Source organism: Chinchilla lanigera, unplaced genomic scaffold, assembly GCF_000276665.1.
Source record: "Chinchilla lanigera isolate Chin_1 unplaced genomic scaffold, ChiLan1.0 scaffold00020, whole genome shotgun sequence".
In the NCBI taxonomy this organism is placed as follows: Eukaryota; Metazoa; Chordata; class Mammalia; order Rodentia; family Chinchillidae; genus Chinchilla; species Chinchilla lanigera.
Window position 1 is genome coordinate 18,730,515 of NW_004955421.1, and position 14,014 is coordinate 18,744,528.

The following is a 14,014-nucleotide window of genomic DNA, read 5'->3' on the forward strand; positions in this document are numbered from 1 at the left end:
CTTCTTCTTCTTTGTTCTTTATTCTCAGTTCAAAGACCCCTTTGAGAAGATTTGCACCCTCTTTGTCTGGCACATCCATTCATAGGAAACATTGCACATTCAGTGTCAAAGATGTCATAGTTCCCTAAAAGTCTAGTCACACATTCTACAATTAAATCAAGTCAAATAATCAGAAATGTGTAACATGCCCACCATGTAGTAGGAATCAATGATGCCATGTAGAAATTGATAGCTATTAAGCTATTTTAAATAGTTTTTATCCTGAAAATTATTTTACATTCTATTTAGCAAAAATTGTACATAAAACTACACAAAAATTCCTAGAATAAAGAATAAATCGGGTTTCATTTTGGTGACAATCTTCTGGCAAAATAGAGCAAAATGAGACAAGCACAGTTACAGGGATAGTGGGCTGTGTTGTTTTGCTTTGTTTTGTTTTGTGGTACTGGGGATTAGATCCAGGGCCTCAAGTTTCCTAGGCCAATGCTCTACCATTGAACTATACCCCTCACCTTTTAAAATTTGAGACAGAGTCTCACTTAGTTGCCCAAGCTGGCCTCAAATTTGTGATCTTCTTGCCTCAGTCTCTATAATAACTGGGATTATAGGTACGTACCCCTGCAAGATAATTCTTTCTGAAAAAAATTAATCTAAAAACTAAAATTGTTGATGACTCTATGAACTTCATGTATATCAGCATAGTTTTTAAAAAATGTTTCAGTCAAAAATGACTTAACAAAAACAAGAAGGATTCTCCCCAGGTAAAGTTTCTCCCATTATTCCTGCTGATACCAATGTATCTTGTCAGGTTACTATCAATTGGCTGTCATTAAGGCAAGCAGTAATTGGTTTCATGGTCCAGAAAGTTTAAACATGTACTGAGCTAAAGAAAATAGATTGCTGATTTGATCAGCTTAGAGTTTATGATACAAATTGAAGACCATTTACAAGTGGAGGTCAACGGATTCAAAGTCTAGTCTAAAAATATCAATTTTAGAGAAAAAATAAGACTACTTCTACCCTTGTTTCTTCCTGTACCATAAACAGCTTGATTGTTGGCTCCCCCTGCTGGGACAGATGCGAAATTCAGTCGAGAAGGCTTTACTTGAACTGCGCTATTATCAACTGTCAATTCCAACCTATAGTGCAAGGAGTAATTGAAAAATATAGCGAATGTTAAAATTAAAAATCTTATTACAGTAAAGACATATATCCATGAATAATGGGGTGTGTTTGAAGTGAGGAAATATTTTGGGTTTTTTGAGAGGATTAATGGCAGTGTTTCATTTACTGTAATAAATGTTTAATTTGATGCTGTATTTTTTTATCACCCGACATTAGGCAACCATTTATGGCAATTTCTACCAAATAAAAACATTACAGTGTGTGTTCATCACCTTATTCACTGGATCTGGTACCATGTGACTCCTGGATCGGCCCCAGAGCCAAAATAGCCATTAGAAGTAAACATTTTGACTTGATTCAGGACATTGAGGAAGCCACAACTAAAGACATGACAGAGGAAGTCCAGAACTGCTTCAGAAAGTGGCCAGAACAGTGAGACAAATGTGTCTGATGTGGAGGGTGAATCTTTTGAGGAGGATTAACAGCAATGTGTCTTTTACTGTAATAATTTTTTTAATATAAGTACCATATTTGTATCATACCTCACATACATGAGCATTAAATTTTTGCTTAGATGATCCTGTGTCTCAGATTGTTATGCTAGCTTTTAAAATGACACCTTTGGGCTGGGGATATAGCTCAGCATCATAAGCACCTGCTTGGCAAGTGCAAGGTCCTGAGTTTGATTCTTGGTACCAAAATAAATAAATAAAATGACACCTATAATTTAGACCTATTATGTACAAGAGCATAACAACTGATACACAAGAATCTACTAAACTTTATTTCTCTTTAACACTGGAGATTAAAGCCAGGGCCGCACACATCCTAGGTAAGCACTGTACATGGAGCTACATCTATAGCCTTTTAAATTTTGAGATGGAGCCTCACTAAATTGCCCAGGCTGGTCTTGAACTTGTGATGCCCCTGCATCAGTCTCCTGAGTAGCTGAGATTACAAGAGTGCAGTGCTGTGCCTGGAGATTTGTTCTTAATAAATATCACTGAAGGCTTACTGTCATTTGCCTTCTCAGACAAAGCGATTGTTTCTGCATGTCTGCATAACCTCATTCCATTTTACCTCTGCCCTTTCTAGGCACTTTTCTTCAAAAGAAACAAGGCTAAGGAAGTTGTGTCTGGAATGGCCAGGGTACTTTCTACAAAGCTAAAAGGGCAAAGTTAAAACCAAGGTCTTTTTAAAAATTTAAGTTATTAGACTTCTTTCATTTTTCCCACAATATGTTATATTCTCAGGGAAATTTGATGTACATGTTATATACAATTAGCAGACATTTTAGGAATACAAATTTTAGTTAGGGCAATAAGGAAAGTACTGTGTAACCCAGGACGGTTGAGTACAAAGATGCTTTTTCAGCTGTGTATAAGACTAAGATTCCAACTCTTTGAGGAAAAGCTATAAAGTTTTCAAAACAAATAAATTTTTAACTGCTTCTGGAATTGAATGTCATTTTGAAAAACAACACAGACTCTGGAAACAAAATTAACTAGGTTTTATTTTAATGCAGTTGGTGTCTTGGATCCTCAAAGTCTATATGCTTAGATTCAACCAACCATACATCAAAAATATTTTTTGAAAACTTGAATCTGAGCTAAACATATTTAGACTTTTTTCTTTATCATAGTTCCCCAAACAATATAGTATAATAATCATTTATACAACATTTACATTGTATTGGGTATTGTAAGTCATTTAAAAGACCTGTAAGAGGGACGATGTGTGTAGTTATATGCAAATACCATGCCCTTTTATAAGGGACTTGAACACACATAAATTTTGGTAGCTACAGGGATCCTGGCTCCAATACCCTAGTGACACCAAGGGGATAGCTCTCTATGGCGTAGTATAAACACAGCTGAAATGTGTTCTTACTTATGTGAGTGTATAAAAATTGGTCTTTGTTGTGGTTGTATTTATTTATCATATATGTGCTTTGAAAAAACTTTAGAATTATCTAAGGTAAGAGTGAAAGTTAGGGCTAGGTGGAGCTCAGTGGTAGAGCGCTCACTTTCCTAACACGCACAGGCCCTGGGTTCAATCCCCAGGCAGAAAAAAAAAAGGGAAAGGAATATAAATGCTTCCAAATGCTTCCTCTCCTGGGGCTTTTCTTAGTAGTTATCTCCCTTTCTCAGAAATAACCATAAGTTTGAAACATTCCAACAGCTTTTCCATATATATATATATATAGAGAGAGAGAGAGAGAGACGGAGAGACAGAGAGACAGAGAGAGAGAGAGAGAGACAGAAAGAGAAAAAGAGAGAGAGAGAGGGAGGGAGGGAGAGGCACTGTACATGTAGTTTATTGGCTTGCTTTTTTGCCTGAAATAAATTTTGGCTTGCTTTTTTTCATTTAAAATAAATATTTTTCACTTAAATATTTTATCTCTGCTAGATACTGCTGAACTTTGTATTTGTTCACTGCTATATATTCTAACCCTCACAAACCTCTCTTTTAGGAAAACACTCAAGAACAGCATGAAGAAAGAGACAGAAAAAATAAAAATGTGTCCCAGTTTTTAAGAGAAAAGCTCAATAATGAAATAGCTGCAATTACAAAGAAATCAACGAGAGGCAACAATGTCCAAGAAACCGATGATGATGACAGCGAGGCTGAGGAAGGTGAAGATGATGAAGGAGAAGAGGATGGTGAAGAGAGTGATGAAAAAGCGACAGGGGAAGAGGAAAGGAAAGCAGAGGAAGAAATCAGAAATTGTGAGAGCAACTGCCAACAGGTACCCACTCAAACCTTCACGGAACAGGCAGATCAACCAGAGGCCCAAGAAAAAAGTGAGAAAAAAATATCAAAATTAGATCCTAAGAAGTTAGCTCTAGACACCAGTTTTCTGAAAGTGAGTGCAAGGCCTTCAGGGAACCAGACGGATCTGGATGGGAGCTTGAGGAGGGTGAGGCAAAACGACCCTGACATGAAGGAACTCAACCTGAACAACATTGAAAACATCCCCAGGGAGATGTTGCTGGACTTTGTCAATGCCATGAAGAAGAACAAACATATCAAGACTTTCAGTCTGGCGAATGTGGGCGCCGACGAGAGCGTCGCCTATGCCTTGGCGAACATGCTGCGAGAGAACAGGAGCATCACGACGCTCAACATTGAGTCCAACTTCATCACGGGAAAAGGCATCGTGGCCATCATGAGGTGTCTCCAGTTCAATGAGACGCTCACTGAACTCCGATTCCACAATCAGAGGCACATGCTCGGCCACCATGCTGAAATGGAGATATCCCGGCTTTTGAAGGCCAACACTACTCTGCTGAAGATGGGCTACCATTTTGAGCTTCCAGGTCCTAGGATGGTGGTAACTAATCTGCTCACCAGGAATCAGGACAAACAAAGGCAGAAAAGACAAGAAGAGCAGAAACAACAGCAGCTCAAAGAGCAGAGAAAGTTAATCGCCATGCTGGAGAATGGCTTGGGGCTGCCCCCAGGGATGTGGGAGATGTTAGGAGGACCCATGCTGGATCCCAGGATGCAGGAGTTCCTCCAGCCACCTCCTCAGCCTCCCAACGCCCAGCCGGTTCCCTTCAGCCGGAGAAATGAGGTGATGAAAAAGCCATCGCAGCCTCCGCAGCACAAGACAGACCCTGACTCCTTCCGAGTGGTGAAGCTGAAGAGGATCCAGCGCAAATCCCGCATGCCGGAAGCCAGAGAAGCACCGGAGAAAACCAACCTCAAAGACGTGATCAAAACACTCAAGCCAGTGCCGAGGAACAGGCCACCCCCATTGGTGGAAATCACTCCTAGAGATCAGCTCCTAAATGACATTCGTCACAGCAACATTGCTTATCTGAAACCTGTAAGTAGAAGGAGGGAAAAATGGTGAACAACCACCACAAGAAATGCACCCCTGTTCTGTTCTCTGTATATTTTAACACAAGGAGATACTCGTGGTGGAAACCAGGGAGCATAACCAGTAAGTCTCAATTGGTGGTTATCCCTAAAGTCATATGGCTATGTGACTACCATGACCCTAATATTAGCAGCTAGCACTTATCGGGCACTTTCCATAAGCCAGGATCATCATATCAATGGACGCGTATCATCTTCCAGTTCCCGAAGCAAATACAATTATTGTTCCCATTTAAAAAGAGGCTTGGCCAGCAGAGTACTGTAGGGCAGCGGGAGCATGTTGAACCCATGAAAAGAGGAGGCTGAGGCTTTAGGTTACTAAAGTGTCTGGAAGACACAGCTAGGAGTGGTAGAGCTGTGAGAGGCCGTTCTGAGTCCAGGGTCAAACTTTTATTCGCCCTGCTGTTCTGCACCCTCCACGTGCATGTGCAAAATGACACCCTTCTAGCCACACACAAGGGATGGCCAGAGATCCCCAGGGACCTGCTGGGGTGAGTAAACAAGAAGGAGGCCTAATTAGGCCGAGTGTAAGCCTCATTAGGCCACTTGGTTCTTTTTAGTAAATGAAGAGCAATTACCCACAATTGCACTTACAGTCTTTGCCCTTCCTCTCCTCCCCTCCCCTCCCCTCCCCTGCCCTTCCTTCCCCTCTCCTCCCTTCCCCTCCCTTCCCCTCCCTTCCCCTTCTCTTCTCTCTTCTTTTCTTTTCTTTTTCTTTTTCTCTTTCTTTGTTTTTTTTGCTGGTGGTAGAGAGGTTGAACCCAGTACCTTGGCACTGAGCTACACCCCCAGCACTTTTTGATTTTTGAGACAGCGTCTCACCAACTTGCCAAGTGGCCCAGGTACAGCTCAAACTGGTGATCCTCTTACTCTCCCAGGGTGCTGAGATTACAGGCAAGTGCCACCACACCCAGTTTACATTCTCCAATAGTTCAGTGGCTAGTTGAAGGGTAAACCTCAGGTTACAGTCTCCATGTATCTAAAGAGTTTGAAAATATTTACTACTATTTCAGTTTTAATATTTACTGTGACTCAATATTGCCACCAAGTGAAAAAGTTCTATTCTTTGCAGCTGAAGTTGCAGAAATGCATTTTTGGAGGTCGTTATTATAATTGCACTTATAGAGGCTGAAGGATGTATGTCTATATGTTACATTGACTAATACTTACCTGCGTTATTTTAAAGTCTTGTGTGTGATTTAGCTGAGAGATTACCTTGACAGCATAGTCAACATATTATTTCACCGTAGAGATTCACAAACGTTTAAAACGTGTTAACAAATTTCCATGTAAGCTTGTATTTTTTCTGCTTTGAAGAGCTTTATATTCTAAAATGAGATAATTGTTACTTCCCCAGTACACATTTAAAAAGATAATTGCCACTTATTCACATACATACATATTTATAGCTCTTACTCTCATCTCCTAGAAATGTAGAGTTGCCCATATTCCATCTTTTAAATCAAAGATGACTTTGATCTGAGATTTGGAGGCAGCCTGATTTTTCCGGGGATAGATGCCAGGAAGAGCACTAGAGGTCACACGAGGTCACTTGTGGTTCTTTGCCTGACCTTGGGCACAACTTCAGACTACACCTGTTCCTCTCCTAAGAGCCAAACCTGAGGGTGAATGAGGGTGTCGGAGATAACGAACGCTCCATCATTTCCTTTATGATCTGTCATTGGCCAAGAATGTCCTAGCCACTTTGATAGCTGTAAGTCAGGAAATAACTTTCTGAAAAGAATGATATAAAGTCTGTCTTAAAATCTATGTGAAAGGTGGCATGCAGATTCAGAGTAGAATAAGAAATGGAGTTCAAACAATTACCTGAGCCACCACCCTGATTTCTGAGGGAAGGTTCTCTGAGCAAATCCGCTTTCCCTGAGTCAATTCCATCCCATCCATTCACGTATTCTTCAGTGCAACCACTGTTTGCTTATGTCCGGCACTGTGAAAGGGGCGGGTACCATGGTCAGGCAGGCGCAGTCTCCACCTCGTGGAGCTACAATGTGGGTTTTATAAGTTTCAGGGTCAAGGCTCTTTCCCTTTTATTCAACTGAGAAGGTTTCAGCTTTGTTTCTACATCCTAGAGCAAAGGACATTTTAATAAATTCACTCTGATATTTGCAACAACACAGCACCCTACTAAGTACTAAATTTTTCATGTTTTAATCAATTATAAAATGTTATCAATTTTAATTGTTTGGTTTTTCTAATAAATTAAGAAAGTGAAATATGCTGCAAAGTAAAGGATGACATACCTTTTGAGGTACAGTCTTGCATCCGCCTCTGCTTTGAAATAGCTTTTAAATATTGTTAGGAATTGCTCATTTCTCCTGCTTTCGTCTGCCTGGCTTGGCCTGATACCTAGGTTTTCTCATGTATCTCACAAATGTCACACAACTTCATCTACTTGGTCTTATGAAACACTATGCAAGAAAAATATGAGTCAAGTATAGTGGTGCACACCCGCAATCCCAGTACCCTGGAAGGCTGAAGCAGGAAGATCTCAAGTTTGAGCCCAGCCTGGGCAACTTAGGAACTTGATGAGACCCTATCTCAAAGTAAAAAATAAAAAAAGGCTTGGGATGTAGCTCAGTGTAAAGGCCCTGGGTTTAATCCCCATTACAAAAAAAAAAGAAAGAAAGAAAGAAAAAAGAAAGGGCCGGGTGTGGTGGCACACGCCTGTAACCCAGCACTCCAGAAGCTGAAGCAGGAGGATAAATATCTGTGTGAAAGCCAAGTCATACTGTAATCTTTTAAAATGCATTTTAATTTTTTATCTTTCTGGAGCCAGGGATATAGCTCAGTGGCACAAGCGCCTGCCTGGCAAGCACAAGGTCTCGAGTTTGATTCCTGGTGCCAAAAAAAAAATTTTTTATACTTTTATTTTGAAATAATTTTTGACCAACAGAAATTCGAAAATAGCACAAGCAAGTCTCACACACCCATCACATTTTACTACATTTGCCTTTTTGTTCTTTAAAAGCGATTTTAAGTTGCAGTGTGTGTGCATGTGCGTTGTCCCGGCAGGGGTATAACTCCTTGGGGTGATGACAGGGTGCAGAGCTGTGAGGTGTGCACCCTTACACCTGCGGCCAGCAGATGTAAACACCATTAATATAAGATTCATTCTGATGTCTTAGCTGGGGAAACATCACAGACATGCCTCACAGACTCGGTGAAATACTTTAAACACCATTAGTGGTCATATGACAACACCCGAAGAGAAAGGGATATTTTTGGTCATTCCCACAAAACATGAAAATACTCACTTTATGGAAATGAAATTACAGGTTTCTGGGTTTTAGGTTCAGATGCCCTCCAAATCCTTGAATTTTCAATATGAGGATAAAATTAACACTCCATTTTGAAATCTTGTATTTTTTTTTTTAAACTGATGTTCTTAGTTGGAATATTGACTGTTCAAAAACATAGCTAGAAATGATTCATAGTTTTTGGAAACTTTTAAAAATATATTGCTCTATAGGCTTGGAAATATTAATTTTGCACACACTGCAAGAATGACTTTAATTTTTTTTAATTATGTTTTTCATTTTGATGCTGATTTTTTTCCCCAAACCCATTTCTCTGGCCTTGGACCCCTGAAATGGAGGCCTCCCAAGTCTGAATCTATACTTGCTTAGTTCAAATACTACCTCTTATAACGACCCATCCAACTCAGTTAAAACTGTCCTCTGTGGGCCAAGTATCAAAAACCAGTGGATATAGGCAATATCTGCATACCTGCTTTATTGGCTTAGGTGTTACTGTCTACATTTCAAATGTCCCATAAAAAATTCTAAATATCTAGCATTACTTGAAACATCAGATCTGACCATCCTGGGGTTACATTTGCACAACACAAACCAACTGCTTTGTGTGTGGATGTGTGTGTGTGTGTGATGCGTGGTGTTAGGGCTTGGACCCAGGGCCTTACCCATGCTGGGCAGACAAGCATTCTCCAATCAGCTACTTCTGCATATTGGCTTCTCCCTTGAAATAGGACACGGCCTCTCCAGTTTTTCTTCTTATACCTGCCCTGCTTCATTCATTTACTTGTTTGGCTCCTAAAGAATTTTTTAGAGCCGGGTGTGGTGGCGCATGCCTGTAATCCCAGCACTCGGGAGGCTGAGGCAGGAGGATCATTGCCAGTTTGAGACCAGCCTGAGCTACAAAGTGAGCTCAAGGCCAGCCTGAACTGCATAGTGAGACCCTGTCTCAAAAAGACAAAAAAAAAAAAGAAAAAAAAAGAATTTTTTAGTGTTCTCGCTCTCTTTTAATCTTTTTTCCTCTCTGACAATGTAAATTTATTACATAACAACTAATCTCTTTCCCTATGAGTTAATAACTCTAAACAGATGTGGTACCGGAACAGAGCGTTCTGCATGCAAGCTTTCCCTCCCTGACAAATACACAGTTTTCTTTCATCTTCAGAAATGTCACGGCTCTCTCACTGACCACCCTCCTGGAGGATGCTGTACTTGTAAACTCCCATTCACAGCAGCTCCTCCATTCGCTGAGGCCACCGCAGTTATAGCAAATCTAGGCTTCCGCAGCAGAGAGAGGGCTGCTTTAACAGCCACTTCCTTTTATTTTGGGCTCACTGCATATGTCTGGGTTGACAATAATTGTCAATAACCCTGCTAAAGTTCTCCTCGGGAAGACTTCAAGACAATGTCATGTGCAATGTTTGTATCCCCCAAGACTCCATGATCCCTTACCAGTTGCTACGATTGCAGAATTTAAGCTGATCAGTCCAAGCCCCTGACTTTGTCTCTGGTCCCTTCTTTGCGGTAGTTGTACCCTTTCTCTTAATCAGCTTTTCTAGATGGTATCCTTTGGCAATTCTCTTTCCTGTCACCTGTCTCCTTTGGTGTCAGTATCACACAACTTAGGACAAGACCCCGGTTTCTGTTTCCCTCGTTGTCAGCTTATTTTTTTCTGTCCCCCTTTTTTACAAAACTTTTTTTATTAGCACCTATGGCCATACATAGTGATCATAGTCATTGTAGGGAATTTGTACCTGTCCATAATACGTCTTCATTCTCCTTTCCCTAGCCCCCTCCCCTCTTTTCAAACTTTCTTCGCCCCATTTACACAAGCTTTGTTTCCATTTCCTTCCCATTCTCTTTTTCTGAAGTCCCTTTCCCCTTCTTCTCTCCCCGATCCCCTTTTCCTTGTCTCTCCCCATTTGAACATGTTCTTCCTATTTTCCAACATCTAGCTTCTGTTTTGCTCCTTATATATTCTTTGGGCTTCTCACACACGACAAACAGTGTAATCCTAGCACTCAGGAGGCTGAGACAGGAGGATCACAGAGAGTTTGAGGCCAGCCTGGGGTACATAGTGAGTGCCTGAACTACATAGCAAGACCTTGTCCCAATAGGGAGAAAACAGAGAGACAGAGAGAGACAGAGAAACAATTCAGTATCTAAACTTGTGTTTCTCATTACTTCACTTAAAATTATAGTCTCAAGGTTCATCTATTTACCTAAAAATGACTCAGGTTTATCCTTCTCTGCCCCTTTTTCTTGTCTCCGAAAAGAAATCAGGAGAATCTACACGAGTCAAAGCCAAATGTAAATCATCACTTTGAAAATACAGTGATTCTTATGAACAGAGACTCTCTGGAGCGAAGCCATGTAACATCTCAAGCCCCTCTCAAAAGAGCTTAAACAGTCCAGGAATTACATAATTGCCTTCCCCTCATATGTCAAGGGAGAGGCTTTGATAAGCTGCTGTCTTTAAGTCTATTGCCATCCTAGGCTCTGATTCAGTAAGTCTTAGGACCTGAGGTTTCGCATTTCTGGCCTGTTCCCCAGAGGCACTGATGCTGCTTCCTTGTGGACTGCATTTTGACAACCACGACTTCAGGACATGCACGGCAGACCACACCTGATACTGTATTTTCCCGGAAGAGCCTTGCTTGCTTTTCTGCCTCTGTTACACTCTCTGCCTCAAATTATCTCTTCTTCTCTCTGTGGAAATTTATCCAGTTTCTGAGGCTTGTCTCAAATACTGCTCCTTTCACAAAAAATCAAAGCAAACCCTGGGCTTGTATGAGGTGTGATCAAAATAGACAGTGAATGTTGAATTTAAAAAAAAATACAGGGGCTGGAGAGTTAGCTCAGCGGCACAGCACCTGCCTGACAAGCACAAGGTCATGAGTTCGATTCCCGGTACTGGAAGAAAAACAAAACAAACAAAAAAAATACAATGAAATACACATTGCAATGGATTGTCCTCAAATTTCTACTCCCCACTTGGAGCATACTTCTCCCACTGAGCTTGCCACTTTCTAAAGCAGTTCTGGACATCCTCTTTTGTGAGGGTCTTCAGTTGAGCTGTTGTGGCTGCCTTGAAGTCCTGAATGGACACAAACAGAAGAGGAACTCAAAACACGTATGCTGAAATAGGTCTTCACACACAGGCTCTATGAGTGTGTATATATATGTGTACTGTGCAAGAGCCACACATACACTTACATACCACACACTCCTTTGACTTTCTGTTGTTAGTGGTTTGTTTTGTTTTCTTAAGACAAGGTCTCGCTATGTAGTTCATGCTGGCCTTGAACTCATGGCAATCCTCCTGCCTCAGCCTCCCAAGCACTGGAATTACAGATATGCACCACCACATCTAGCTCCACATACACTCTTTTTAAAAATGAATTTTAATAAATGAGGGGGAAAAGAATTCCATAATGATGACACAAGTTGATTCTTTCCTATTTGAAAAAAATCTACCAATTTTTTTCTGTATGTTTTTTGTTATTCTGCTTATGAATGGCTTCACTGGTGACTAAATTATGTACTGATTTTTCCTTAGAACTTTTATAGTTTCTGGTTTTTAAAAAATATTTGATATTACAGATTAATTAGAAGGAAAGATGTTAAAAGTAAATAGGAAGCAAGAAGTCTACTTCATTATTTCTTTTTCAAACAGTTCACTGAGATCATTTTGTGACTTGTTCATCCTCACCCCAAAGGTCTGCACTGGCAGCTTGCTCGAATTTGACACATGTGTTTATGTCTTTTGGTTTATTATGCAGGGTCAGTGTCACATTTCACTTTTTAAGATATTATTTTGGAACCCTTCAACAGGTATAGAAACACATACAAAGATCCATAATACAAAGATCACACTGTTTTAGCTATTCATTGCAACTTTCCGGTTATTTTAGGTAGCTGGCATATTTTTTTGTTCATCGCTCTTCCTAATTATCCATGTTTTCCTTGCGTGAATGTCCTGAGGCACAGTCATACCCCTTCCTTCTCAAAGTCTAGCTCGAGGGAAGGGGCAGGTCAGAGCACCTGGGAGGGTCCTCGGCTTGAAGGCAGCAGCACACAGAGCCAATGTCCTTCCTGATGGACAGCATGCCGGGAAACGTCCCTGGCCAAAGGTCATGGGCAGACAACTGGCTGCAGAAGGAGCCATAACAGACAGCCAAAGGTGTTCGTCACACTGGCAGGCGGACGTAGGCAGTAAGGGAGAAGCAGACTTGGTTGCTATTTTGTACCAACTCTGAATGGTCGCTTAGTTTCTTCAGTGTTTTCTGGAAGGTAATGGGGGGTCACTCTCCTGTGATTCAGGCCACTTGAAACCCTGCAGGAACTCGAGTTGAAGCTGTTTGTATGACCCAGAAGTAGGAAGTTGATGTGCAGAGTTGGATTTAAGTCATTCATATTTTTTGCACTGGGGGTGTCACCAAATAATATTTTTAAGTTTTACTGAGCATCAAATTAAGAATATGGTTCAAAGGGGAAAGAACTATTTTAAAAAGAACATATCTCTTTTGGGGGGGATGGTATTTTTTAGGCAGTGTACAGTCGTGGGTTCTATAAGCAGACAAATCCAGCTCAAATCCTACTCTGCCACTTCCTAGCTGCCTTACCTTTGGAAAGTTAGCGTCTTCTCTGAGCCTTTCCCCTGCTTACAAGGCTGTTGTAGGAAGTAGTGAGGTAATGTTTTGTTTAAAAAAAATGTTAACATTGGGCTGGGAATATAGCTCAGTGGCATAAGCGCCTGCCTGGCAAGTACAAGGTCCTGAGTTCGATCCCCAGTACCGCAAAAAAAGAAAAAAAATGGTAACATTGATTATTCTACTGTCACTGTCATCACATATCTGAGAAAATAATGCCCAACAGCAATCAACTGGTAAGTGCCAGGCTTTGAACTCAGGCTGACTCCAGCACTGGCCCTCTTGTTTCTGACACACTTCACAGGGTGGTAAATGACCCTGAAACAGTCCCTGGCATTAGCAAATGCCCAGTGCTTGCTGGCTGCAGTGGTTCTTATTTCACCATGATTCCGCAGGACTCTCTGGCCAGGACTTCTCATCCATCCTGCATCCGTGTAATTTTTGCTGTAAAGCGCTTGAATTCCCGAGATTGATTTTTCCCTTTTCTTTCAAATCACAGGTGCAGTTGCCGAAAGAACTGGCATAAGAGGCTGCAGAGTGAAGAGCAAGAGGAAGAGCAGGGAGTTGAAACAGTGACTCTTTGGCCACCGCCCTTCTGCACCAGGAGGTGGGACAGAGGCCGTGCTTACGCCCGAGGGGAATCAGTACAAAGCACAAAGCTTGGGGCGCACAAAACATGGGCGGAGGAAGGGAGAAGGAGACAAAAATCCTAACGATCACGGGCAATATTTTCTACCTGCAATCAGTCTGAGCGCCTTAGGTGTAATTTAGAGTCATGTTTTCAGGGGCAGAAGCTTAAAAAATGTTTTTATGAACATTTGCTTTACTATTGCTTTCTTCTGGTAAATAATAAACAAGACAGAAGTGTTACCCATTCATCACATTCCCCTTTTCACCCCTTCCGCCTCCTCCGCTGTAACTCACTGCAGTGTCCTCAAGGGGATGGTTGGGTTTCAGCCTACGGAAATATGGAGAGTGAATTGAACCCCTGGCTCTTCTGCAGCTCTGAAATGGAAGGGTTGCATATTAGTCTAACTCTGGGAATCCCCAGAGCTTTCGTTTCCAGCCCTGCCTGGCTTT

The 14,014-nt window shown here is 41.3% G+C and overlaps 1 protein-coding gene across 2 annotated transcripts in view; it reads left to right on the forward strand.

The window, feature by feature from the left end:
• Lmod3 (leiomodin 3 (fetal)) overlaps positions 1 to 13,812 on the forward strand; it is a 15,334-nt gene extending 1,522 nt beyond the window's left edge. For both annotated transcript variants that reach the window (XM_005383808.1, XM_005383807.2), the window contains exons 3-4: positions 3,599 to 4,957; positions 13,434 to 13,812. In XM_005383808.1, the coding sequence (XP_005383865.1) occupies positions 3,599 to 4,957; positions 13,434 to 13,460 (1,386 nt within the window). In that variant the 3' untranslated portion in view covers positions 13,461 to 13,812. The remainder of the gene's footprint in view (positions 1 to 3,598; positions 4,958 to 13,433) is intronic.
• The last annotated feature ends 202 nt before the right edge of the window (positions 13,813 to 14,014 follow it).